General features: G+C 42.6%; 1 protein-coding gene across 5 annotated transcripts in view; it reads right to left on the reverse strand.

Moving 5' to 3' along the window:
• LOC120031221 (rho GTPase-activating protein 32-like) overlaps positions 1-26,532 on the reverse strand; it is a 46,139-nt gene that overhangs the window by 13,835 nt on the left and 5,772 nt on the right. For 3 of the 5 annotated variants that reach the window (XM_038976882.1, XM_038976874.1, XM_038976891.1), the window contains exons 3-8: positions 26,072-26,122; positions 25,427-25,501; positions 10,123-10,272; positions 3,959-4,061; positions 1,808-1,952; positions 871-953 (exon numbers count right to left, since the gene is read on the reverse strand). In XM_038976882.1, coding sequence (XP_038832810.1) covers positions 871-953; positions 1,808-1,952; positions 3,959-4,061; positions 10,123-10,272; positions 25,427-25,501; positions 26,072-26,122 — 607 coding nt within the window. The remainder of the gene's footprint in view (positions 1-870; positions 954-1,807; positions 1,953-3,958; positions 4,062-10,122; positions 10,273-25,426; positions 25,502-26,071; positions 26,123-26,532) is intronic. The other 2 variants (XM_038976899.1, XM_038976907.1) reach the window with 1 other exon arrangement.

Raw genomic sequence — 26,532 nt, forward strand, 5'->3', positions numbered from 1 at the left:
CTATATCATTGTTAATGTTTGACACCCTTCCTAACGCAAAGAAATGTACACTGAACCAAAATATAAATGCAACATATAAAGTGTTGATCCCAGAAATGTTCCATATGCACAAAAAGCTAATTTCTCTGCACAAATTTGTTTACATCCCTGTTTACATCCCAAGATAATCCATCCACGTGCGGCATATCAAGAAGCTAATTAAACAGCATGATCATTACACAGGTGAACCTTGTGCTGGGGACAAAAGGCCACTCTAAAATGTGCAGTTTTGTCACACAACACAATGCCACAGATGTCTCAAGTTGAGGGAGCGTGCAATTGGCATGCTGACTGCAGGAATGTCCACCAGAGCTATTGCCAGAGAATTTAATGTTAATTTCTCTACCATAAGCCGCCTCCAACATCGTTTTAGAGAATTTGCCAGTACGTCCAACCGGCCTCTGGATAATGTGTATGACCACGTGTTCCAGTTCTCGCCAATATCCAGCAACTTCGCACAGCCATTGAAGAGAGGGACAACATTCCACAGGCCACAATCAACAGCCTGATCCACTCTATGCAAAGGAGATGTGTTGCATGAGGCAAATGGTGGTCACACCAGATACTGACTGGTTTTCTGATCCACCCCTATTTGTTTTTAAGGTATCTCTGGCTAACAGATGCATATCTGTATTCCCAGCCATGTAAAGTCCACCGATTAGTGCCAAATGAATTTATTTCAATAGACTGATTTCCTTATATGAACTGCAACTCAGTAAAATCTTTGAAAATGTTGCGTTTATTGACATAGATTGACATCCTGTTATGGAGACAGCACTGTGTGTTGTAGCCTGTGTGTTCCTGCAGGGGGCAGCGTGGCTTTGCGCTAACCTGTAATGCGGAGGCGGCAGCTGCTGAATGACATCATGTATTTTGATGAGCCGCTCCTCGTCTGTGGCTGCTGACACGGCCTCCTGTGGAGCGGAAAGGAACGAGGGAGATAGAGGGGAGGATGGAGGAGAGTGGTAGGGATCAGTGCCTCTGCGTTAAGAAGTGCTTCATTAACACGACACCTCCACGCAGTCAGTCGGCCAGGGCCGGTGTAGAGGCACTTGCACACCGCTTGGCTAAGCCAAGGGGACAGAACACTCCCGCCGCCACCCTTCCCCTCTCTTCCATAGCAACCAGTAAACATTTACACCATCTTTACAGGCTACAGCCAAGACCATTTTGTTTGGTGAGGGGTTTTATTTGAAGTCGGAGTGAGTTTTGTATTTGTAGTACTAGTCGTTTAAAGTGGGTGCCATGCGCTTAGATTTTGGAGTGGGGGTTCCAAGATAAGCCCTCCAACAGTGTATTTAGTCTTTGGTAAATCGAGAATGTGATTACTGAGGGCCTATGACAATTTTTATATTTTACTTCGGGGGGGAAAGTGTCAGATTAGCACACTCTCATAACATATACAGTACTTCTTAACCTTGAAATAATTGACACTTGGTCCTGGCGAGGGTCTTGAATATACCCCCAAAGAGACAGAAAAAATATATATATATTTTGGACATGGAAATTGGACGCCAGTTCGGGACAATGCGAAACCTAATAAATACTATCCACAAAGAGACAGAGCAGGGTTCCTCTTGGGCCAAGGGCATTACGCAACATTGCAACACTGAAGAGCTCTCAAACCAAAACAAAAGGGGCTCGTTGTAACTAGGGGGACGCCAAGCGGCAGCAGAACGACAGTGTGAGAAATCGTGATGTTTTTGTTTTGGGTGGAGAAGGGCACTCAGGGTGCAGTCCCCGTGCTGTGCCAAGAGCAGGTCCTTACGGAGAATTTCTCGTAGAGCTGATAGGTGAGCAGGGGGTTGGGCAACTCGCGGAAGTAGAGCTTGCACAATGAACCCACGCAGTGGATGTCCTGGATGTACACGTCTTTGGTCAGGTCGGGGATCTGCTCCGAGTCAAACTCATGCCTAGCGGAGGGAGGGATAGAAAGACATGGATGGAGAGCGAGAGGGGAGGGATAGAGGGGGGGGGGGGGGGGGGCGGATAGAAGGAAAGAGCGGATTGAGCGAGAAAGAGAGACCGAGACAGATTCATGGACAGAGAGAGTGAGCAAGTAAGTAACACAGAAAAATATAGACAAATCAAGAGAGGAAAATAGAACCATTCCTCCCATTGCAAAGAGGTGTTGGTTCATCTCTTTATCTTAGTTTTACATTTGAGTAATTTAGCAGATGCTCTTATACAGTAGTGAGTGCATACATTTTCATGCGTTTGTCATACTGTTCTGTGTTGAGTTTTGTGACCTGAAGAACTCATGATAAATCCATGGAATATGAACTACTATGTAAATAAACAGAGTGTTCTGGACAGGACACTCCCTTTATAAATGTTTAGAAGTTTCTAACGGGAAGCTGCCATCAATAACTCTTACTTCATAAACAAACCCTCATTTCTTTGTTCAAACATCAGAGATGATGAAATTGTCTGAGCGCTTTTCGGTGAATACACTGAGTGTACAAAACATTAGGAACACCTTCCTAATATTGAGTTGCACCCCTTCTGCCCTCAGAACAGCCTTAGTTTGTCAGGGCAAGGACTCTACAAGTTGTCGAAAGTGTTCCACAGGGATGCTGGCCCGTGTGGACTCCAATGCTTCCCACGGTTGTGTCAAGTTGGCTGGATGTGAGTGGTGGACCATTCTTGATACACACGGGAAACTAGAGTGTGAAAAACCCAGCAGTGTTGCTGTTCTTGACACACTCAAAACGGTGCGCCTGGCACCTACTACAATACCCCGTTCAAAGGCACTTAAATATTTTGTCTTGCCCATTCACCCTCTGAATGGCACACATACACAATCCATGTCTCAATGCTTAAAAATCCTTCTTTAACCTGTCTCCTCCCCTTCATCTACACTGATCGAAGTGGATTTAACAAGTGACATCAATAAGGGATGATAACTTTCACCTGAATTCACCTGGTCACTATGTCATGGAAAGAGCAGTTTTTCCTCATGTTTTGTACATTCACTGGAATGTGGAATAATGGTGTTGTCATAAATGCCACATTATATTAATGATGTAATCCTAGACAACCAAGGTGTAAAGTTGCAGTTGGGATATTCAACAGTGGGTTTAACAATTGGAAATCTACATTTGAAAACGGTTCCTAAATCTCAATCCTGAGTTAAACCATGCAAATAATTATTGCAGGGTTAGGATTATACTTATTCAGGAGAAAGAAAAAAAAAAGCCATAAAATACTACAAAAAACCCACACCATTCCACGCTTGGCTTCGAGACGCCAAACATTCCTTCCTCTTCACAGTCTAAAATGTTATAATTAAAGGATGAGATACTGGGAGTTCTCAGTTGGCAGAGTGCAACAATGTCACTTACTTGGACTGTTTGAGGACAAAATGAACAGTGCAAAAACGGGAAGAGAACAGTTAGGGGTTATGTTCCACAGCCAGTCAACAGGTTTTTGACGAGGGATGCCCACGCGCAAACATGTACACACACACCCACCCACAAGTGTTGTTGAGGGATGCCCACAGTGCCCACACACAGGGGTAAATCCACATTTCGCATGCCAAGGAAAAGATCATGGGAATTTCTGTTGAAAGTGCAAGTTATCTTTGATGGAATTTTGTTGACATGTATGGCACAAGTGCATTACGTTTAGGAGTTGCGTTTCACCCTTTACTTACTGTGACGAGAGCTGTATTCATGAACATGTACTGATATTGAGTACAATGGCACCTGGTAGTCAAGGTCCATGATGTTATAAAAATACCTTTGCCTTCTCTGTCCACTGAGGGCTTTTGTGCAGAACAGAACAAATTCTCAGAAGTTGGTGGCTGGTGTACACTTGAGATTACGTCTATGAACGCCCTATGAGGCAGACCCATGTTTAACGGATAGCACTGACAAATCAGTGTGCGTGAGAGAGTGTGTGTGTGCGCGTGTCTTACCGTAGTTTCTGGATGTTGGAGGCGATTCCAGAGAGGCGGTACATGCCGTCCACCACGCCATGTTTCTCGATGAACTCCGTGCAGCTCTTGAGCACCTGGGGAACTGGAGCAGGAAACACAATGTCAGAGAACACAAGACACTCAGGCAACTTTAAAAAGGGCATCTCTACTTCAATCAATAGATGTGCACCGGAACACTGCAAGGTCGAAAAGAGGGACCTTCTGTCTTCCTCCTTTCTAAAGAACGAGCACATATTCTTCCTCAGGGGAACACCAGGTAAACGTGTTTTTGCACTGAGAGAAGCTTTTATGTTCTCTGATAAAGAAAAACATGAACTTCCGTTGATCAAAAGCAACATCTTGTGAAGGATCTTCAAGTTGATCACAGAATACAAGGTGGAGAAAACCAAATCAAAAGGCATTCCGCAAGTTGATTTTCAAAAGGCAATATTTGAAAGTTGAAGTCTGCAAAGCTTTGAGCTGCCTGACACCAAGGCCTGCCAGCTTCACATCATACCAACCCTTGCTTTCAAAACGGGCACTTATATCCTTTACTGTTCCTAGTCTCAGTAGATATCTGGACAAGATAATCAGATAACACGTCATGGCCTGCTGCGAGGGCAGACAGAGAGGGCAGAGAGAGAGGGCAGAGAGAGAGGGCAAACAGAGAGGGCAAACAGAGAGGGCAAACAGAGAGGGCAGAGAGAGAGAGAGGGCAGATAGAGAGAGAGGGCAGACAGCGAGGGCAGAGAGAGAGAGGGCAGAGAGAGAGGGCAGAGAGCGAGAGAGAGCAGGTCATGAGTAGATGAGCTCTTGAATCTTTCAGCATATTGTTTTTTAACGAAAAGATGGATACAAGGACAGGTCACTACCCTCCACAACATAACCTTCACTCCAAATCAAAACCTACAACCTGATTTTGGACAAAATTACCTGGAAGGATTCTGGAAGTATTTTTACTACCAAGGATAGTAACTGCCAAGGACTATCCAGAAAACTTTCTGACAAACCAACAACCAGCAAAAGAAGCACAACAGAAAGCCGAAAATGTCCTCCAATCTGGAACTGAGTAAGTAATGATCAGTCTGAAGCTACTTATAAAGCTTAGAAAGAAAATAACATTACAATCAACTCTAGATATAACTGTATAAAGACTGAATGCTAAGTTAAAAGGCTACCAAGCTTGCTAGGAAAGAACAGACCCTACAAAAATGGGAAAGCAAGCAACTTAACCTTCCACACAGACCATCCATGTGCATGGCACACAGTTATAAGAGCTATAAGAGCACACTACCCTTATTTGAAGAGAGCAGGTATTGATGGAGGGTGGAACATCAGAATACTGGAAAACAAGGACCCTGATACTGACACCCTCTGTCATCCTTTACAATAACAGAACAGTGATGGTGCAGGGCAACTTCATGCATTTCCAACAGGACTTCCAATGAAGAGATCGCAGGTCAGGAGAAGCTTTCCCTTGGTGATGACTCCCCCACCCCGAGCGAGTGATCACACCTCTTGAAACTGCCCTGTCAGCCCCCCAGATAGCTCTCCTGACAACACCCCCACACAAAAGCCAGAGATTGTGCTCTTCATTGACTCAAATGGGAAATATATTGATGGGGAAACTTTTTCCAAAACCCCAAGTGGCTAAACTCTGGTGTCCGAAACACCCAGCAGCAGTCTCCCCACTTTTGCCAGGACCTTGAAGGACATCACCCCGATCTGCAGCCCCAGCACCTCACACAGGAGCAACAGAAACCCTGCCCAGACCAGCGAGACACCCTCCCAGAACTGCGAGACCCCCCTTCTGGAGGACCCGCACCAAGAGGATCCTCACCCCCACCAGTCGACCCCTCCCCAAAACCTAGCCACACCCTGTATAAGCCAGATCAGTCTTATGCCCCTTCTGCCCCACCATGCCCCCCACCCCTGCAGAAAGGACCTCAACATGACAGGCACACATATGCCCAGGCCATGAGCAGACACAGGCCCCACCCCCACTAATACACCCACCCAAACCCCACCCCGCGACCTAAGAGGCATGCACCAGATGCTCAGCTCACACCCAATGGTCCGAGCCTAAACCACACAAATAACACTAGATACTATGGAACACAAAACTTTTAGTAACTCATCCTGGAATATACAAGGTCTGAGGTCATCTGCCTTTGGACTAAAGAGCAAGAAAACAGACTTCACCAACAAAATCATAAATACAGACATTGTCATCTTACAAGAAACATGGTATAGAGGAGATGGACCAACTGGTTGCCCTCTAGGTTACATAGAGCTGGTGGTCCATCCACCAAACTACCAGGTGTGAAACAGGGAAGAGACTCAGGGGGTACGCTAATTTGGTATAGAGCAGATCTAACCCACTTTATTGAAATTAATCAAAAAATGATTAAAAAAAAATCTGGCTAGAAATTAATGAGGATATTATCTCAGAGAAAAATGTCCTCCTGTGTGCTACCTACAGTGCATTCGGAAAGTATTCAGACCCCTTGACCTTTTCCACATTTTATGTTATGTTACAGCCTAACAGCAAAATCACAGACTACTTGAACAGAGCAATACTCAATCATGAGGCATAAAAGCCAAACAAACTGCATACTATTATGAAATGTTATACATGGATGGAAAATAGTGTGGAAACTTACCAGAAAACAATTAGCCAACAACAAATCCAATGCATTTTAGACAACTTCCTGGACAAAACGTTTTACTGCAGTAGTGAAGGTGGCAGTACAAAGCCTAAATAGTATAATTGACCTCTCAGCTTCCTTATAAAAAAAAACAAACACTGAAATCGAACCAGGGTCTGTAGTGACGCCTCTAGCAATGAGATGCAGTGCCTTTTATCACTGCGCCACTCGGGAGCCTGATAAAATATACAGAATAGAAATTACAATTGGCTTCACTTAAACACTAACATCATCCTCACCTCAGCTCACCCAAATCCACAAAAGTGGAGACAAATTCGACCCAAATAACTATCGTGGGATATGCGTCAATAGCAACCGCGTGAAAATTCTCTGCATTATTATTAACAGCAGTGAAAACAATGTCCTAAGCAAATGTAAATTGCCTTTTTACCAAATTACTGTATGGCAGACCACGTATTCACCCTGCACACCATTATTGACAAACAAACAAAACAAAACCAAAGTCTTCTCATGCTTTGTTGATTTCAAAAAAGCGTGACTCAATTTGGCATGAGGGTCTGCTATATAAGTTGAGGAAAGCAGTGTTGGGGTGGAAAACACATTATAAAAGCCATGTACACAAACAATAAGTGTGAGGTTAAAATTGGCAAAGAAATACAGATTTCTTTCCTTAGGGCCAAGGGCTGAGAAAGCGATGCAGCTTAAGCCCCACCCTCGTCAACATATACAGTGCATTCGGAAAGTATTCAGACCCCTTGACTTTTCCCACATGTTGTTACGTTACAGCCTTATTCTAAAATTGATTAAATTATTATTAATAATTCATTAATCTACACACAATACCCCACAATGACAAAGCAAAAACAAAGCCCTGACCTCAATCGCATAGAACATTTGTGGGCAGAACTGAAAAAGTGTGTGCGAGCAAGGAGGCATACAAACCTGACTCCGTTACACCAGCTCTGTCAGGAGGAATGGGCCAAAATTCACCCAACTTATTGTGGGAAGCTTGTGGAAGGCTACCCAAAACGTTTCACCCAAGTTAAACAATTTAAAGGCAACGCTACCAAATACTAATTGAGTGTATGTAAACTTCTGACCCACTGGGAATGTGATGAAAGAAATAAAAGCTGAAATAAATCACTCTCCTATTATTCTGACATTTCACATTCTTAAAATAAAGTGGTGATCCTAACTGACCTAAGACAGGGAATTTTTACTAGGATTAGATGTCAGCAATTGTGAAAAACTGAGTTTAAATGTATTTGGCTAAGGCGTATGTAAACTTCCGACTTCAACTGTATGATGATAGTCAACGATAGAGGAGTTAACTTAAGCACATCACACGAGGGAGAAGCTAGCTTATGACATCATATAACATTTGTCTAGGCCTGCATTTATGTGACATTCAAACAAGACATTTGACAGCTTGGTATGAAAGCTGTGCTGCTCATACAGACATACAGCAACTGAGGCTGACCCATAAAGTCAGGACAGATGTCATATCCGGAGCTGTGCAGTGATGTCATGTCATCTATCCCTGATGTCATCCCCTATCTCGTTACTGTTGGGGAGCACTGCTTTGCTCCAGTTTGAAAGGTAAAGTACGGTTGTGTCATTTTACATCTATCTCCGTTCCGACGGCTCTGACTGGCTGTCCGTTATAAGAGTTACCATCTCTGAGATCGCAAGTCTGTCATCTTTCTCACATGACAGATGTGTGTGTAAACAAACATAGCACGTGCTTATATAATGAGGACAACTCAAGGCATGTGATTTGAAGACTGTCTGACTCTTCATTCACAAAGACTGAACGGCATCTAAAACCACTGCCATTCAAATATAAGCTGAATATGTGCTATGTACGTACCATACAAATTGCCAAAGAAAAACCCATCAGAGTATTATTTCCTAGACGGACGCCTGCTTCTCCTAAAGCCACACCACTGACAACATGGGCAGTATTGTACTTGTGCAACAGTATGAGTCCTGCCACTGTAATGCAGTGTGATGGCGGCCAATCTGAACAGAGCAGAAGAGGCTAGTAGTGGTGAAGATGGCTGACAGAACAGACGGCTCAGGATGGATTTGGGTGCAAACAAAGCATGTGTTGCCAGATCCCTCAGGCTCCAGATCAGTGGAGAGGCGAAATCTCCCTTTAACCACACTGCCGACTAGACCACTACACTTTCTGTAAGCCACCTCAGTTGCCGTGGCAACCCTCCCTGGGCACCGGGGGTGGTCGGGTTCTCTCTGCATGCCCGGCCCATCGAGCTGTATGGGTCAGTGAACAACAGCTCAACCTCAAGTACATTTTTTATATTAACTTATCTGACCACAATCTCAAATTGAAACACTAACATCCTCAACAGTGATCCAAATGTACGAGAGTTCACAACATTGCCACCCTCGCATCTGTTTACCCGAGAACAGGTAAAGAACACAAAATATAAAGATTCAGTAATTGTAGCACCACAAACGTGATATACCTGCTCATATGCATCTGCTGGGCTGCTTACTCTATATTGGTCAAACTTAAGCATTGAATCTTCGCATCGCAGAACATAAGGCTGCTATTCGAAATAAAAACACGGAATATGCTATTTCGTGCCACTGCATCGAAGCCAAACATGGCTCACCTTCCTCCCTGCACTTTGTACCCATAGAACGTGTCTAATTTCACCAAGGAGGTGATATCGTACGTAAATTCAAACAAAGAGGTATTCTGGCAGTACTCCTCAGACACTGTGGATCCAAAGTGGCTAAACAATGATTTTTCACTGTCCTCATTTCTATAATGTTGTTGCCTTGATTTTTAGGGTCTCTGTGTCTCCTGATTCAGACACCCAAATATCACCTATGTATATTTAAACACTATTTCTCATATATATATTTTTTTACATTGTGTGTCAATAGGCCACTGGGCTATAAACAGGAGCTAAGTGCAATGGTCAGGTCACTCTGAGGAAGACATCAGATTGACGTCGAAACGTCAGTCATCTGTTTGCATCCTGTACAATGGATTAAAGTGCCTTTTTTCGTTGTTGAGTGCTCCAACTCCTTTTTATCTCGAGTTAGTCCTTTTTGGAAGTTTTTCTTGGTAAGCCATTCTCATGATTTTTGTCATTGTTGTTGAGTAGCCCTCTTCTCCTTTGTTTGCTGAAGCGTGAAAGCCCACCTGAACTCTCAACAGCTCAACCTTGCTCTAGCCTCTACCGGAGTTGAGACAAGTTTGAGCCGAGCCCTGCATTACAGCAATGTTAGGTGGAGACTAGTCGACCCTTTTACCATACTGTGAGTGACCATATTGTACAAAGAAGGGCGACTGTTCATCCTGAGAACACCCCTCAGCATGTTAGTGTTTGCATGTGTGCGTTTCAAGTCGCCAAAACACCACAAATGAGGTCAAAGCTGAAGAACATCTGGGGGTATGTGTGTGTGAGAGAGCGCGAGAGAAAGAGAGTGAGTGAGAGACAGAGAGAGTGAAAGTCTCACCATCGTGGCCCGAGTTGAGGAGGTGCTCTCCCAGGTCACAGCCAAACACCCTCTCCCGGAGGATTCCCCTCTGCTTCAGCTTCTGCTTGGTGGGCCGGGACTTCATGAAGGTGCGCAGGAACGTGATCAGCTTCCCGTGCTTCTTAGACACTGCCGGAAACAGAGAAACACACAATATGCTTAATACACACTCTCGCAGGTGTTCAGCTGGTGTTGCCCGCCTACGCAACATGAAATAACGCATTTAAAATGGTGAGCTGTGCAAAGTGATGCATGCATACCAGTAAAGTCAGCATGCTTTCATTAGATCTTTGCAAAATGTTCAATCCAAAGTTCAATGGAAACATAACACATCAGAGGTGGGAAAGTCTGAATAAGCCAGTCCCTGTGAATAACCGTTTTCTTTCTTCTTCTAACGCCAGCCCTTTTACAACATGGGATGATTTCTTGAGACTGTAATGACCCAAGCTTCACAAGACAATTAATGGGTCTGGAAATAGGTCTAAGCCTTTCAAGTATGGACCCCAGTTGTTTTATCCATTGGGAACAATGTGGAAAAGCTACCACAGCTTTTGGAGAGAACAATGGAGTTGGCATGCCCGCAAACCTTTGTTCACAAATCCTCCACTGCAAAGTGTGGATCACAGAGCCATATTTTCCCCCAAAAAGAGAATAGAGTTTCTCCAACGGAACACAAATAAGCCGTCCGCATTGGCTGACACGTTGCAGGGTAACCAACATTCCCTCTACAGACTACAAACAAATAAGCCGTCTGCATTGGCTGACACGTTGCAGGGTAACCAACATTCCCTCTACAGACTACAAACAAATAAGCCGTCTGCATTGGCTGACACGTTGCAGGGTAACCAACATTCCATCTACAGACTACAAACAAATAAGCCGTCTGCATTGGCTGACACGTTGCAGGGTAACCAACATTCCCTCTACAGACTACAAACAAATAAGCCGTCTGCATTGGCTGACACGTTGCAGGGTAACCAACATTCCCTCTACAGACTACAAACAAATAAGCCGTCTGCATTGGCTGACACGTTGCAGGGTAACCAACATTCCCTCTACAGACTACAAACAAATAAGCCGTCTGCATTGGCTGACACGTTGCAGGGTAACCAACATTCCCTCTACAGACTACAAACAAATAAGCCGTCTGCATTGGCTGACACGTTGCAGGGTAACCAACATTCCCTCTACAGACTACAAACAAATAAGCTACCCTTTTTAAAAAATCAACTATATTGCATTGAGCTTGTCTGATGCTCTGTTGGATGAAAAAAGAGAAATGACTGAAGAGGGGGCAAGAGAAACCTGACCATCCTCCTCCCGCTCCTGCTGGCTTTCGCAGATTCTGCTTTTGCCGGTAAAAGGACACACGAGGAGACGGCAACCTTTCTCATGTGGAATGCCAATTTATCTTACAATTTCTACCGATCTGTGTGCCAGTTATGGTTTTCATATGCACATTTTCTTGGAACAGTTTAATTGAATTTATAATAATGTCGTATCTTCAATCAGTCTTGTGGTTAATCAAAATTGAATTAAAATCTAGATGAAAATGATAAAACTAAAAAGTTACTTCTATTGCCAACTTTGTAAAAATGGCCTAAATAAAACCAACTAATAAAAACGTTGCAGCCTGCAGGAAGAAAATATCCTGATGAAAATAAATATCCAGGGCCTCCCGAGTGGCGCAGTGGTCTAAAGCACTCCATCGCTAGCTGTGCCACTAGAGACTCTGGGTTCGAGTCCAGGCTCTGTCGCAGCCGGCCGCGACCGGGAGACCCATGGGGCGGCGCACAATTGGTCCAGCGTCGTAACTGAACATTCAGTTATCTGGCAACAGCTCTGGTGGACATTCCTGCAGACAGCATGCCAACTGCACGCTCCCTCAAAACTTGAGACATCTGTGGCATTGTGTGACAAAACTCAACATTTTAAAGTGGTTTTTACTTGTCCCCAGCACCAGGTTCACCTTTGTAATGATCATTCTGTTTAATCAGCTTCTTGATTTGCCACACCTGTCAGGTGGATGGATTATCTTGGCAAAGGAGAAATGCTCACTAACTGGGACGCAAACAAATTTGTGCAAATTTGAGAGAAATAAGCTTTTTGAGCATATTGAACATTTCTGGGATTTTTTATTTCAGCTCATGAAACATGAGACCAACACTTTATATGTTGCATTTATATTTTTGCTCAGTGTAGATATATTTGCTACTGCAACAAAAAAAAAAGATATATATATTGGTTGACCAACAGCCTATCGACCAAACAGTGGGCTCAGCCCTACCAGACATATATAGTCGAAAGCACTTTCACTTGTGTTTATATTGAGTACAAATGATGAGAAGCACATTGCTTCTAAATCATGAACCATACTTTCTGTTTTGCTCCATTTCAAGCTAAGTGGAGCTAGGATTTCCCCTGTGAGAAAGTGAAAAATGTCTTAGTGCTGTATCCCACCACAAACTGCTGAAGCACCTTTGTTTACCAACTGTTGAGGCATCAAAAAGGCTTTGCATAACAAGTGGGTGCCGATGGAGCAATTGTATAGGCCTACACCGACTGTCACTGTTATTTAGGAACCCACATCAACTGAAGTGGATACGAGGACAAGTCTGAAGATTGCTCTGCTCAATGTCAACTCCGCTGACAGCGAATGGGGAAATTCGAGAGATGCTCTTCAGAGAATCGAATTGACTGCGGGACAATGATGAGCTCATTGTTTCATACATCCTTGGCGAAAGCCTCCAAAGTGAAAACCATATGGTTGAAATATCGCACACGGTCGGGTAAAGCAACACACTGTACTCCGCTACATTAACTCTCAGATTTAAGACTAGCAGCCGGACAAAACGCCCCCCACGTTAGATGATCGGGGTGATGCAACTTTCCCAGCGGTGGCTGAAAGCTTCTTATATCATGGTATGCATCTGGAAACCTATCAAATGTCTGAGTCATAGTCAGCGGGGCAGAGAGCTGCTCCTCTGGTGGTTGGATGGCTCCCATGATGCTTGGACAGGGTGGAAGTCTCCACGGTCCACAGCAAGTCAAATTAAAGCCAGCAGTCTCACCCTGAGATCTGCATGAGAAACTCCAGGACAAAAAAGAATCAACTGGCATTCAAAAATTTGTGGAATTTTGACAGTTATGGGGAGCATTGTTGTGATAAAACTGGTGTGGCTGAATGTAATGATATTTCAGGATGCTCATACAGTAATAAAACTTTTGACATTTTGAAAGGAAAGCGTCATTAATTAGGACTAGTAAAGCACTGTAAGCAGCATTATGAAATATGCCAACATAATGCAGGCTGCAGAGGCACACACACAGACACAGTTTTTATACATGACTGTCAGAGTCAACACAAAGCAGCTACTGTCTGTTCTTTATCTTTAATGTTCACAGTTAAGTACTAGTGTAGAGGGCACTAACAACAGTTATGGACTATAAAATAAAATGACTTGGGCCTCATGACTCGGGACTCCGACTTGAGACTAATGACTTGAAATTATCTGGCCAGGTTTTGTAACATTTTGTTATTCATTTTTGTGGCACAGAGTCTCCCTGGATGACTCTCCATGCAGCCAGAGTGAGTAGCCGCAGCGTCGCCCTTGGCTAGTGAAACACACGCTGCCCTCTGATTGGACCAGCAAACTGTCAATCAACACAGATCGGGTGAGCTAACAGACAGATTGCTGATTTGCTGTGCAGTGCAAATACAAATTGTAGGGAGCGAGGATTGCCATAATAAATAAATATGCAGCTCCAACAATTGTTTGGTGATCAAGAAAATTAACTTACTTTGCAATCTAACTAGCAATGAGGCAACAATTACTAGCATAGGCCTACTGGTCTTTTGGTATTTCAAAATTGCTTGAAATTGATATTTTACTTAGGTTGCATTTGGAATTTGTTGTTAAAATGTAATATTCCTGTGGCGAACTCCTGCCAGTGGATAGCGCGTTGTTCTCTTGTTGAAATGTTTGCGGTTGCTTTTACACATTTAAATGCATATGTGGTAAATCTATATTCCATCTAATCCTACAATAATTGATGGCGTTTCATCATTCCATCGCCGTAGCGTTTATTACACTTAGACATTTGTTTTATGTTTGGTTGTGACTCGAATAATAATGACTTGGTCTCACCACTAACAATAACATTCCATTTAGCACTTTTGCATAGCTATCCTCTCAGTCAAAATCGATCGATAAAGCTATTCGTAATTAACCAGATTTCCTGCCAATATTTTTGTTTCTCCTACTCAGGCCATTCCCAAGATTATCCAGGGAAACGTTTGGATCAGAATATCAGTGGGAAATAGAAGGATCTCAATTTTCTTTTTTTCTTCTTCCCCTCTTCTGTTCCTTCTGGGGCAGGAAAAATTCCACTCTCTGCACGCCATGACAGCTGCTGCTGAACTAACATGTGGAGAGGGAGAAAGAATGACAGAGGGGGAGAGAGAGAGAAACGAAGAGGAGCCAAAGCTTGGATGGAGGCCATAGACTGTGAGCTATCAAAACTGATTGCTGGAGCACACGTGATAGGTGAGGCTCCAGTGCGCTCTGGGACCGGATGTTTGTTAAAGCAAACATCACGCTCGTTCTCTGCTATCGGCCCCGCATCAACAGCCACATTCAATTCCATTAGGTTGGGTCGTTTCAGAGGATGCGCGCAGGCCGAACGTAGACGCAAACCACAAGGTCAAAGTTAGTGTTGAGAGGGGCATTGGTTGAAACCTCTCTGGAATTGAGATTGTTATTTAGATTGCCGAGATAACACTGACAAAAAAGGTATGCTTATGCCATGAAACTAAACCATGCATTTCCAAGTAAGTCCAATGGATATAAGTCTGTCGATTGAAGTCTTATCTACTTGCAACATCAGTCCAACAATACTACTGGAGAGAAATGTAAACGGAATCCAACTATTATGTCAACCTCATGTTCTATTAGGAGAGCCTTATTGCAACCTACTCACGATCAACAGGCTTCACACTCCAGTTACCTGCTCAATTACCCCCTCCCCCTCTTCACAAGAGACTCTCTTAAATCCTTCTGCATACCTCTGTTTGGCTGGTACAAACCAGTGTGCTTGCATACTCCCTTAATACAGGGAAATTCTTGAGGGAAACCTGTTTCAGTCTTCCAGAGATTTGAGACTGGGATGGAGGTTCACCTTCCAGCAGGACAATGACCCTAAGCATACTGCTAAAGCAACACTCGGGTGGTTTAAGGGGAAACATTTAAATGTCTTGGAATGGCCTAGTGAAAGCCCAGACCTCAATCCAATTGAGAATCTGTGGTATGACTTAAAGATTGATGTACACCAGTGGAACTCATCCAACTTGAAGGAGCTGGAGCAGTTTTGCATTGAAGAATGGGCAAAAATCCCAGTGACTAGATGTGTCAAGCTTATAGGGACATATCCCAAGAGACGTGCAGCTGTAATTGCTCTAAAAGGTGGCTCTACAAAGTATTGACTTTGGGGGGGGGTGAATAGTTATGTACGCTCAAGTTTTCATTTTTTTGTATTATTTCTTGAAAGTGGTAGGCATCTTCAAAGTGGTAGGCATGTTGTGTAAATTAAATAATACAAACCCCCCAAAAATCTATTTTAATTCCAGGTTGTAAGGCAACAAAATATGAAAAATGCCAAGGGGGGTGAATACTTTCGCAAGCCACTGTAGTTATAAGTGTCTTATAGGCAGACCTATTCTATTTCTATGGTTCAAACTCCTTCACAATTCCCTTATGCTCACAAAAATTGTGTTGAATTTTCATTTCACCATTAATCTCCTCTGAGTTGTGGCAATGACATCATATAATGACATGCATTAAATTGATTCATAGCTTCGATCCTTTGGAGGTAAATTTGGCTTTTCAGTTTAAATGTCATAAACCTTATCTCTTATCTCTTACAAAGCAGTTTCATGTGGACTTGCTGAAAATAAGACGTCAGAATGAACTCTCTGGTCCACCCAAGATATGTTTCGGGGTTCATCCGATGGCATTGAGGAGTACACCACATCAGTCACTGGCTTCATAAATAAGTGCATCGATGACGTCGTCCCCACAGTGACCGTACGTACCAACCAGAATCCATTTAATTGTTTAATGCCCTCAAAGCGCATCACTAAGCTAAGGACCCTGGGACTAAACACCTCTCTCTGCAACTGGATCCTGGACTTCCTGACTGGCTGCCCCGAGGTGGTAAGGGTAGGTAACAACGCATCTGCCACGCTGATCCTCAACACAGGGGCCCCTCAGGGGTGCGTGCTCAGGCCCCTCCTATACTCTCTGTTCCCCCAAGACTTCATGGCCAAGCACGACTCCAACACCATCAAGTTTGCCGATGACACAACAGTGTTATCCCTGATCCCCGACAACAATGAGAGCCTATAGGGAGGAGGTCAGAGGCCTGGCAGTGTGGTGCCAGGATAACAACCTCTCCCTCAACATGATCAGGACAAAGGAGGTGATTGTGAACTACAGGAAAAGTAAGAACGAGCACACTCCCATTCTCATCAACAGGGCTGTAGTGGAGCAGGTTAAGAGCTTCAAGTTTCTTGGTGTCCACATCACCAAAGAACTGTCATTTTCCAAACACACCAAGACAGTTGTGAAGAGGGCACAACAAGCCTATTCCCCCTCAGGAGACTGACAATATTTGGCATGGGTCCTCAGATCCTCAAAACGTTTATACAGCTACACCATCAAGAGCATCCTGACTAGTTGTATCACCGCCTGGTATGGGAACTGCTCGGCCTCCGACCGCAAGGCACTACAGAGGGTAGTGTGTACGGCCCAGTCCATCACTGGGGCCAAGCTTCCTGCCATCCAAGACCTCTATAACAAGAAGTGCCAGAAGAAGGCCCTAAAGATTGCCAAAGACTCCAGCCACCCTAGTCTGCTACCACACGGCAAGTGGTAACGGAGCGCCAAGTTCTTCTTAACACTTATTTTTTCTTAACTGCATTGTTGGTTAACTGGCTCACATGGACACCACTGGCAGTTAAATATATTTTTGGGCCACAGCTTGCATATAATTGGAGAAGACCATTAAACTGTGTTAATGTATTAATCTCTCAATGGTGTCATTTTTCAATATTCTATAGCAGTTTTCCCGATGGAATACCATAAGACCTGCCTAGGTGAAGAATGTAAACATTGTCGCAAGGCAGCACAATGCTCCCACTCTATAAAAATGCACGCTTCCAATCCAAAACAGTTCAGAACAGTTCCTGCATATATTATGACTACATTTGGAGATATTTTGTTCGTTCTGGTCTTTGGCAAGTGTTTTTTCGGCTGTTCGTGCACACTTAATTTTTTCTCAAGGCAAGCTGAAGTCGGTAGCTGAAGGCTCCGCCCCTTCGTTGGTGATTGGTCAACGGGTTTGTTGTCATTCACTTGAGAAATACTGCACCAAATATCTTAGGTGTAAAATTGTGCGAATAAGATCTCCTCAAATGTCAACTCAAGAAATCTGTCATTCATTTTATCTTAGATTAATTCTGACTATTTTTGAGGAAGTGTATACTGGCTACGGCATCTCAAGACGGACAAACTATTGACGCTTTTTTCTCATTTTTCAAGCGAATGTGTATTAAGCGCCATCCATCATTCCTTCAATTCTGACCAGTTTCCCAGTCCCTGACAATCAAAAACATCCCCACAGCATGCTGCTGCCTCCACGCTTCACTGTGGGGATGGTGTTCTCGGGGCGATGAGAGGTGTTGGGTTTGCACCAGACATAGCGTTTTCCTTGATGGCCAAAAAGCTACATTTTAGTCTCATCTGACCAGAGTACCTTCTTCCATATGTTTGGGGAGTCTCCCACATGCCTTTTGGCGAATACCAAACGTGTTTGCTTATTGTTTTCTTGAAGCAATGGCTTTTTTTCTGGCCACTCTTCCGTAAAGCCCAGCTCTGTGGTGGTACGGCTTAAAGTGGTTCTATGGACAGATACTCCAATCTCCGCTGTGCAGCTTTGCAGCTCCTTCAAGGTTATCTTTGGTCTCTTTGTTGCCTCTCTGATTAATGCCCTCCTTGCTGGTCCATGAGTTTTGGTGGGCGGCACTCTCTTGGCAGGTTTGTTGTGGTGCCATATTCTTTACATTTTTAATACTGGATTTAATGGTGCTCCCGTGGGATGTTCAAAGTTTCTGATATTTTTTTATAACCCAACCCTGATCTGTACTTCTCCACAACTTTGTCCCTGGACTGTTTGGAGAGCTCCTTGGTCTTCATGGTGCCGCTTGCTTGGTGGTGCCCCTTGCTTAGTGGCGTTGCAGACTCTGGGGCCTTTCAGAACAGGTGTATATATACTGAGATCATGTGACACTTAAATAAAGTCCACCTGTGTGCAATCTAACTAATTATCTGACTTCTGAAGGTAATTGGTTGCACCAGATCTTATTTAGGGGCTTCATAGCAAAGGGGGTGAATACATATGCACGCACCACTTTTCCGTTTTTAATTATTCTCATTTCTTTTTTTAACAAGTATTTTTTTTTTTAATTTCACTTCACCAATTTGGACTGTTTTGTGTATGTCCATTACATGAAATCCAAATAAAAGCCATTTAAATTACAGGTTGTAATGCAACTAAATTGGAAAAACGCCAAGGGGAATGAATACTTCTGCAAGGCACTGCACTGTAACTGCTGTTGAATTTTAACAGACCATCACAATTTGCTCAGTCATTGAAGGTAACGAGCAGGGAAAGCAGTATCAACCTAACCTGATACATAGTTGGGCAATGGCCGGTACCTCATTAAACTCAGTAGGAGGCAAATAATCATTTTTAGGGTAATTGTCAAAGGAATGTTTGGGTTGATTTGAGTTTCAAGAGCTATGTAATGTATGTTAGCAATTGCGCTAATGATAGTTAGCCACGTCCATCAAACTAGTTGTCACTAGTTACCACAGACACAAAGTCATAAACCCCACCTATTTCTACAATTCCTTGTCTTTATGTGATTTTAACATTAACCCTAACCACATGCTTAACCTTTAAGAGACCTTTTTTTAACATACATGTTTACGATATAGCAATGTCTGACTTTGTGGCTGTGGTAACTAGTGGAAACTGTTCATTTGACTCTGGGGAAGTTAGATCAGGGCTTCAACTGCCAAAATCCCTTTCATGACAGGACTGCCCCATGACTGTTACATTGTAACAGTAACTTCACGTGAATCTATATTTGGTGATCGAAAATAATCAAAAGCATCTTAAAGAATTTCAGAGAAGATCAACAAAACGGCTCGAGCTCATTGAATGACAACATCATTTCAGGTTGTCAATCAATGAGTGGTGTAAAGGTGCCAAATAATTAATCATCAAGGAAAGACAGCTTCGAACCCCATTCTACTGGAGTGCACACTTTACTAAACTACAACAAATTAAATCCCATACCGTAATAGATTCTTACCTGCGAAACGCATTGGGATTCTCACTTTATGATGGGACTTTAAATAGGGAATCCAAGATCAACAGTAGACATTTCCTTCGAGAAGCTGTTGCTGTAACTGCAACTCCTTATCATTTGGTTTATGACTAATTACTTCAAAAGACTTAAACTAAACTTAAATCACAAAACGTATGGTACAGTACCAATGGACAGTGAATAGCAGTCGAAAGAGAATTCGGATAAATGTGCGCCTCGCTCCTCAGCTAGTCAATCGCCCCCCCAAACAAAGTTTCTTCAAGCATTCTTTACTTTTTTCCTTTCAGGTAATGACCAGCCCCTTCCAGTGTCAGTTTACAACAAAACTACATTCACAAGACAACGCATGGAAACGCTGTGCCAATCTATGTAGAATACGACCGCAATTCTGTTTCAAATTGGGTCATTCCTTCCTCTCTTTATGGGAGCAGGCAGGAAAATGAAAATGTCACTCGCAATCATTGTATAGTTTAATGACGCTGAAAATAGATAAATGTCGTGGTGTCTGCAGTATAATAAGAATGACTAAATAATTTGCCATTCGCTGTGTAAATATATGTAACTTCGATGATGATAACAACCATATCATGCTTCAACACGAACCCACAGCAACCCGAACAAACCACATACAAGTACACGTAAATTAAAACATGTAATAGAAAAATTGAATCGATCTTGCGCCTCAAAAGGGCATATTTGTTAAGAAATAATATACTGTCTTGGGAAAAAAAGTGTTCAAATCAAGTTTCTCAAAGTGGTAAAGTTGGTTTGAGATTCGATATTCGCCAGACATTCGTTCATATGAGGAAATCAATCGAAATAAATTCATTAGGCCCTAATCTATGGATTTCACATAACTGGGAATACTGTTGGTCACAGATACCTTAAAAAATGGGCATCACAATGGGCCTTAGGTCCTTTACTTGAGATTTGTGTGTATTGTTGTGAAATTGTTAGATATTACTTATTAGATATTACTGCACTGTTGGAGCTAGAAACACAAGCATTTCGCTACATCCGCAATAACATCTGCTAAACACGTATGTGACAAATAAAATTGATTTGATGGTATTTGTGTGCATTCAAATTGCCATCGATAAAATGCAATTGTGTTCGTTGTCCGTAGCTTATGCCTGCCCATACCATAACCCCACCACCACTCTGTTCACAACATTGAAACCAGCAAACCGCTTGCCCTCATGATACCATACACGTGGTCTGCGGTTGAGAGGCCGGTTGGACCTACTGCAAAATTCTCTAAAACGACATTGGAGGCAGCTTATGGTAGAGAAATGAACATTCAATTATCTGGCAACAGCTCTGGTGGACATTCCTGCAGTCAGCATGCCAATTGCACTCTCCCTCAAAACTTGACATCTGTGGCATTGCGTTGTGTGCACATTTTAGAGTGGCGTTTTATTGTCCCCAGCACAAGGTGCACCTGTGTAATGACCATGCAGTTTAATCAGCTTCTTGATATGCCACACCTGTTAGGTGGATGGATTATCTTGGCAAAGGAGAAATGCTCACTGACAGATGTAAACAAATTTGTTCCCATAACTTGAGAGAAATATGCTTTTAGTGCGTATGGACAATTTCTGGGATCTTTTATTTCAGCAACAACTCACACGTTGCATTCATATTTTTGTTCAGTATATATATATATATACATACACATTTAGGAATCATTTTATGACAAAAGCAAAGGTTGTACAACATGAACAGTTGATGAGGTTGTTAACGTCTACTTCATCACAATCCCGGATCCGGGAGCACCCCCATCAGTAAAAATGCTGACTAGCATAGCCTAGCATAGCGTCACAAGTAAATACTAGCATCTAAATATCATTAAATCACAAGTCCAAGACACCAGATGAAAGATACACATCTTGTGAATCCAGCCATCATTTCTGATTTTTAAAATGTTTTACAGGGAAGACACAATATGTATTTCTATTAGCTAACCACGATAGCAAAAGACACAACTTTTTTTCCCCACCATTTTTTTCCTGCATAGGTAGCTATCACAATTTCGACCAAATAAAGATATAAATAGTCACTAACCAAGAAACAACTTCATCAGATGACAGTCTGATAACATATTTTGGTGCGGCTCGGCTAAATGACTTAAATGTAAATGTAAATATTTATTGTATAGCATATGTTTTGTTAGAAAAATTTGCATATTTCAGGTATTAATCATAGTTTTACATTGCAGCCACCATCACAACTCTCACCAAAGCAACTAGAATAACTACAGAGACCAACGTGAATTACCTAAATACTCATCATAAAACATTTATGAAAAATACACAGCGTACAGCAAATGAAAGACAAAGATCTTGTGAATCCAGCCAATATTTCAGATTTTTTAAGTGTTTTACAGCAAAAACACAATATAGCATTATATTAGCTTACTACAATAGCCAACCACACAACAGCATTGATTCAAGCCAACAATAGCGATAACGAATAAACCAGCAAAAGATATAATTTTTTTCACTAACCTTCTCAAACTTCTTCAGATGACAGTCCTATAACATCATATTACACAATGCATATAGAGTTTGTTCGAAAATGTGCATATTTAGCGGCACAAATCGTGGTTATACAATGAGAATAGTAGCCAAGCTGCCAACAAAATGTCGGGAGAAATCTTGGGAGAGGCACCTAATCTAATCATTAACTAATCATAAACTTGACTAAAAAATACAGGTTGGACAGCAAATGAAAGATACATTAGTTCTTAATGCAACCGCTGTGTTAGATTTTTTAAAATTAATGTTACTACGACATACAGCGTGCGTTAAAGCGAGACCGCACCGAAATTAATGGCGGAATAGGAGTTTTACATTTTTCAACAGAACAACGAATTAACATCATAAATAGTTCTTACTTTTTGATGAGCTTTCATCAGAATCTTGGGCAAGTTGTCCTTTGTCCAAAAGAATCGTTGCTCGGTTGTAGATTGTCGCCTTCAACTTTGGAATTAGCAGTAAACATTAGCCATGTGGCCCAGACGTGCCCAACTCACTATAACGCAGCACAAAGAAATATCCGAAAATCGCAATATACTGATATAAACTGATATAACTCGGTTTAAAATAACAACATTATGATGTCTTTAACACCTATATCGAATAAAATCAGAGCCGGATATATCTAAGGCCTATAACGGTAGCTTTCCAGAACGCCATCCTGAGGTCTGTCTTGCGTCATGGCGAATGTTGAAAAGACTGCACCCACGTTCCAAAACCCTTTATATGGCCTCAGATCTGCCTAGTAACACCATTCCAATTCTCACTATTTGCTGACATCTAGGGGAAGGCGTATGCAGTGCATCTCGACCAATAGAAGACATGCAAATTAATAAACTGACCCCAGAACAGCCTGCCTGATTTCAGATTTCTCACTTCCTCACAGGAAGTTTGCTCCAACTTGAGTTCTGTTTTACTCACAGATATAATTCAAACGGTTTTAGAAACTAGAGAGTGTTTTCTATCCAATAGTAATAATAATATGCATATTGTACGAGCAAGAATTGAGTACGAGGCAGTTTAATTTGGGAACAAAATTTTTACAAAGTGAAAACAGCACCCCCTATTGAGAAAAGGTTTTAAGTCACGTGGTTTTTATATTTATACAATATTTATATAAAATTAAGAAAGTGCTTTTGGGGAAAAGCAAAGAGTGTGCAATGTTTGTCCTTACCTTGTGAACAATCCAAAGTTGGTTTGAAGTTACCTTGTGAACAATCCAAAGTTGGTTTGAAGTGTCTATGCCATGTGATCAAGGAGCAATTGAAATTCAAAGTAAAAAATGTAACTAATAAATCATGGTTGGAGTTGTCTTGAGGCCAAACGACAAGGACATCCTCTATTTACTATGAAGTGGCAGATTCTGATGCAAGGGCAAACTCCACCTCTGAAAAAGATTGCTATTCCTGCACCAACAAATCTGTCAATATTACAGGGCAACAATGCTACAGAAGCAAAAAATAGTGGGAGAACATACCACACATCGTTTTGTGGAACTGTACACACTGCATGTGCATTCAATGCATACAGGGTGAAGACTAAGCTTCCCTTTTAGACTCAGGTAATATTTTCTCAATCTCTCCACTCGGACACAGAATTAACTGTGTAATATGGTTTGACGTTCTTAAATGAACTGACATGGGAAACGCTTTGATTACTTTCAGTTACTCTCAAACAACCACTCCTAAAAGTAGCTTAAATGAAACAAACCATTCCCTTTGTATTCACCTTGGCATACTATGCACAAGTGGTGTGCACACCAAAAACACGACCCTAAGGGGTCATTGTAGGTGCGCGATCACCCTGGTCCCGCATCAAAGAGAATGAGGGCTTAAGTTTCCAATACAATCTCCCCACATCATTCCTCACAGGTCCAAACTACACTAGGTCTCTGTGCCTAACATAGTTTCTCGGCCCAGGACGTGTCGACAAAAGTCCCGTGGGGAGAAGCAGGACAAATCTTAGTGTCTCCTTCACACATTCTCTCTCTCCTTCCTTCTATCTCTCACTTTGTTTTTCTCATAGACACATCCAGCTGTCTTGGCTTGTTTGCGCTCTTCACAGCTGCCCAAGTCACTATACTGCTCTCCAGACAGGAAGCCATCTCCAGCCCACGGAGGAAGTAGGGGATGGAAAGTGTAGCGGGTTCAGAACATCTGGACAAACGCCTGCCCTACTGCAGCAGTCAGGCTGGAGAAAGGAGCAGAGCTGATTACACTGTAGCTCAGACTTCAGTGTTTGAATGAGTGGATCAGACTTAAAGTAACATAAAAGTTCAGATACACCATAACCCTTCATCCAAGTGAGACAGTTTGCAGATGTCTTTTTACACTCAAGTTAAAAATGCTTACTTTTTTTCCAGAGAACTCTGTCGGCTTTACACAGTGACTCAGATCGACAATTTCAAAGGCATCTCCATACAGAGGTGCAGCCAACTGCAAAGGACTTCTTTCAATCGGCTCACTCTGACATTTCAGAGGTAGAAATCTCAATCCCAGTTAGCTGGCTAAAAGGACAGAGGCCATTTTCCATGCATGGGGAGCTGGTCAGTGTACGTTTGAACACGCCAGGGTTCCCCTGTTAGGAATGTAGCAATTTCAGTCACCATAGAGAAGACTGTGCTTCTTGCTGTTGTAGGACAACGCTTAATGCTCCAAAGGATAATTGTATATAGCCCTCACTTTAAAGAGGAGACTTGAATAAATCAAAACAGTCTAGACCCCAGCCACAGCCGAAGGTCTTTCAAGTGAAACCAAACAGAGTAGACAACTACAGCTGACTGGGAAACAGATAGGGGGACAATTCAAGAGGTCTGAAGAAAAAAGCAGCATGATCATCTTTTCAGTCCATTCAATTACATATACAGAGAACAGTTAAAAAATAAATCCTGATAAACCTGAAATGAAAAGGGTAAATAACAAAGCAACACATTCATTGGGGAAAAATCTAGTGATCAGCTAATCAAGTCTAGTGCATGTGAATCTGAGAAAGGTGGATACGTTTCACTCCGACAACAGTGTTCAGGTTAGAGAGTGAGTGGATTTAGCAGTTCAAGTGAGTCCCCACGCACCAAGAGAAGGCTCCTGAAGTATATTTTTGACATCATAGAGTGCACTAAGAATGATGAGTAACTAACTAATAATTAACCAAGGACTCTGGTCCTAGTGCATTGGTATTGTAAAGACTTTGTGAACAGACAGACCGACAGAGTGCCCCAGTGGCGTGTCGTGTGCGTTAGTAGGGGGTTAGCTCTGGGGTGGTTATGGCACATGTATGGATGGATACACGGGTCTACCTGAGCTCAGGCTGTAGTGGTTTAATGGGTCGGCCACCCATGCACTGTCCTGCTTTACACTCTCCATCTCCAAATCTGCATGCAGGTGCACAGACGGATGGACGGGAAGGAGGGTAGGAGCAGGGGGAACGGAGAGGGAGAGAATGGTTCTGTTTAGAGGAGGAACATGGCAGGAACAACAGTTTTTTTTCTGTTTTGAGACTGTCACTCAGTCAGATAGCTTGGCGTCTGACACTTTCATAATACATAATTGGACAGTGAATACTTAAACTTTGTAGAAGTGTCATTGAAAGAAATGGCAGCAAATCAAATCCCTTTTACTGTCAAAATTGGTGTCAGGCAGTAAAAAGTAGCATTAAGTGTTGTAATGAACAAATTAAATTTGACAACCAGGTGTGAGGAAACAATGTAGGGAAGAAAAGTGTGTGGCCGTGTTCAAATGATTTAAAAGTACATCCTTCCGTCTTTTCTCTAATCACTGATTAGACATAATTGGAGAGGGGATTGCAATGGCTCCATCACATGGCTTTTACCTGTCCCGTCATTTTTTTAAATCATTAACTACATCAAGGAAGGAAAGAAGGAAGGATGCCTTGAAAGGTGCCTGTGAGTGAGGGGGAGAGGGGGGTGTATACCAGCACGCACAGGGTGGGAAGAGACTCCAGGAGGCAGGCCGCAGACCCGAGCAGGGGGATGCTGAGGTGGGGTGGGGGGCAGAGGGGATGACAGTGAAATAAACAAGATTAAAACATTTGTAGAGCAGAGTGAAGCCATGCAAAAAAAAAAACGACGTGCAAATGGTCAGGTTTGTGAACAACATGGCAGCCCAAAGAGAGGAGATCACCTAAAAGCAAAAGGGTTTGGCAAGCAAACATGAGTAATTTCCACAGTGTGCTTTCTTTGTGTGCATTCAGGACACTATGTGTGACAGTATGACATGATGCATTCTTTTCATATTGACAATATGCTGGGAAACATTGGCTTTAACTTCTGTGTGCCATTTAACATTGGGCCTTAACCCCTAACAAAACCTGAGACTGCATAGTCATGATGATGATGCTATTCCTCATTGCAGAACATGTGGGGTTTGTCTTTTATTTTGCCAT

The sequence above is a fragment of the Salvelinus namaycush genome, chromosome 3 (assembly GCF_016432855.1).
Source record: "Salvelinus namaycush isolate Seneca chromosome 3, SaNama_1.0, whole genome shotgun sequence".
Classification (NCBI taxonomy): Eukaryota; Metazoa; Chordata; class Actinopteri; order Salmoniformes; family Salmonidae; genus Salvelinus; species Salvelinus namaycush.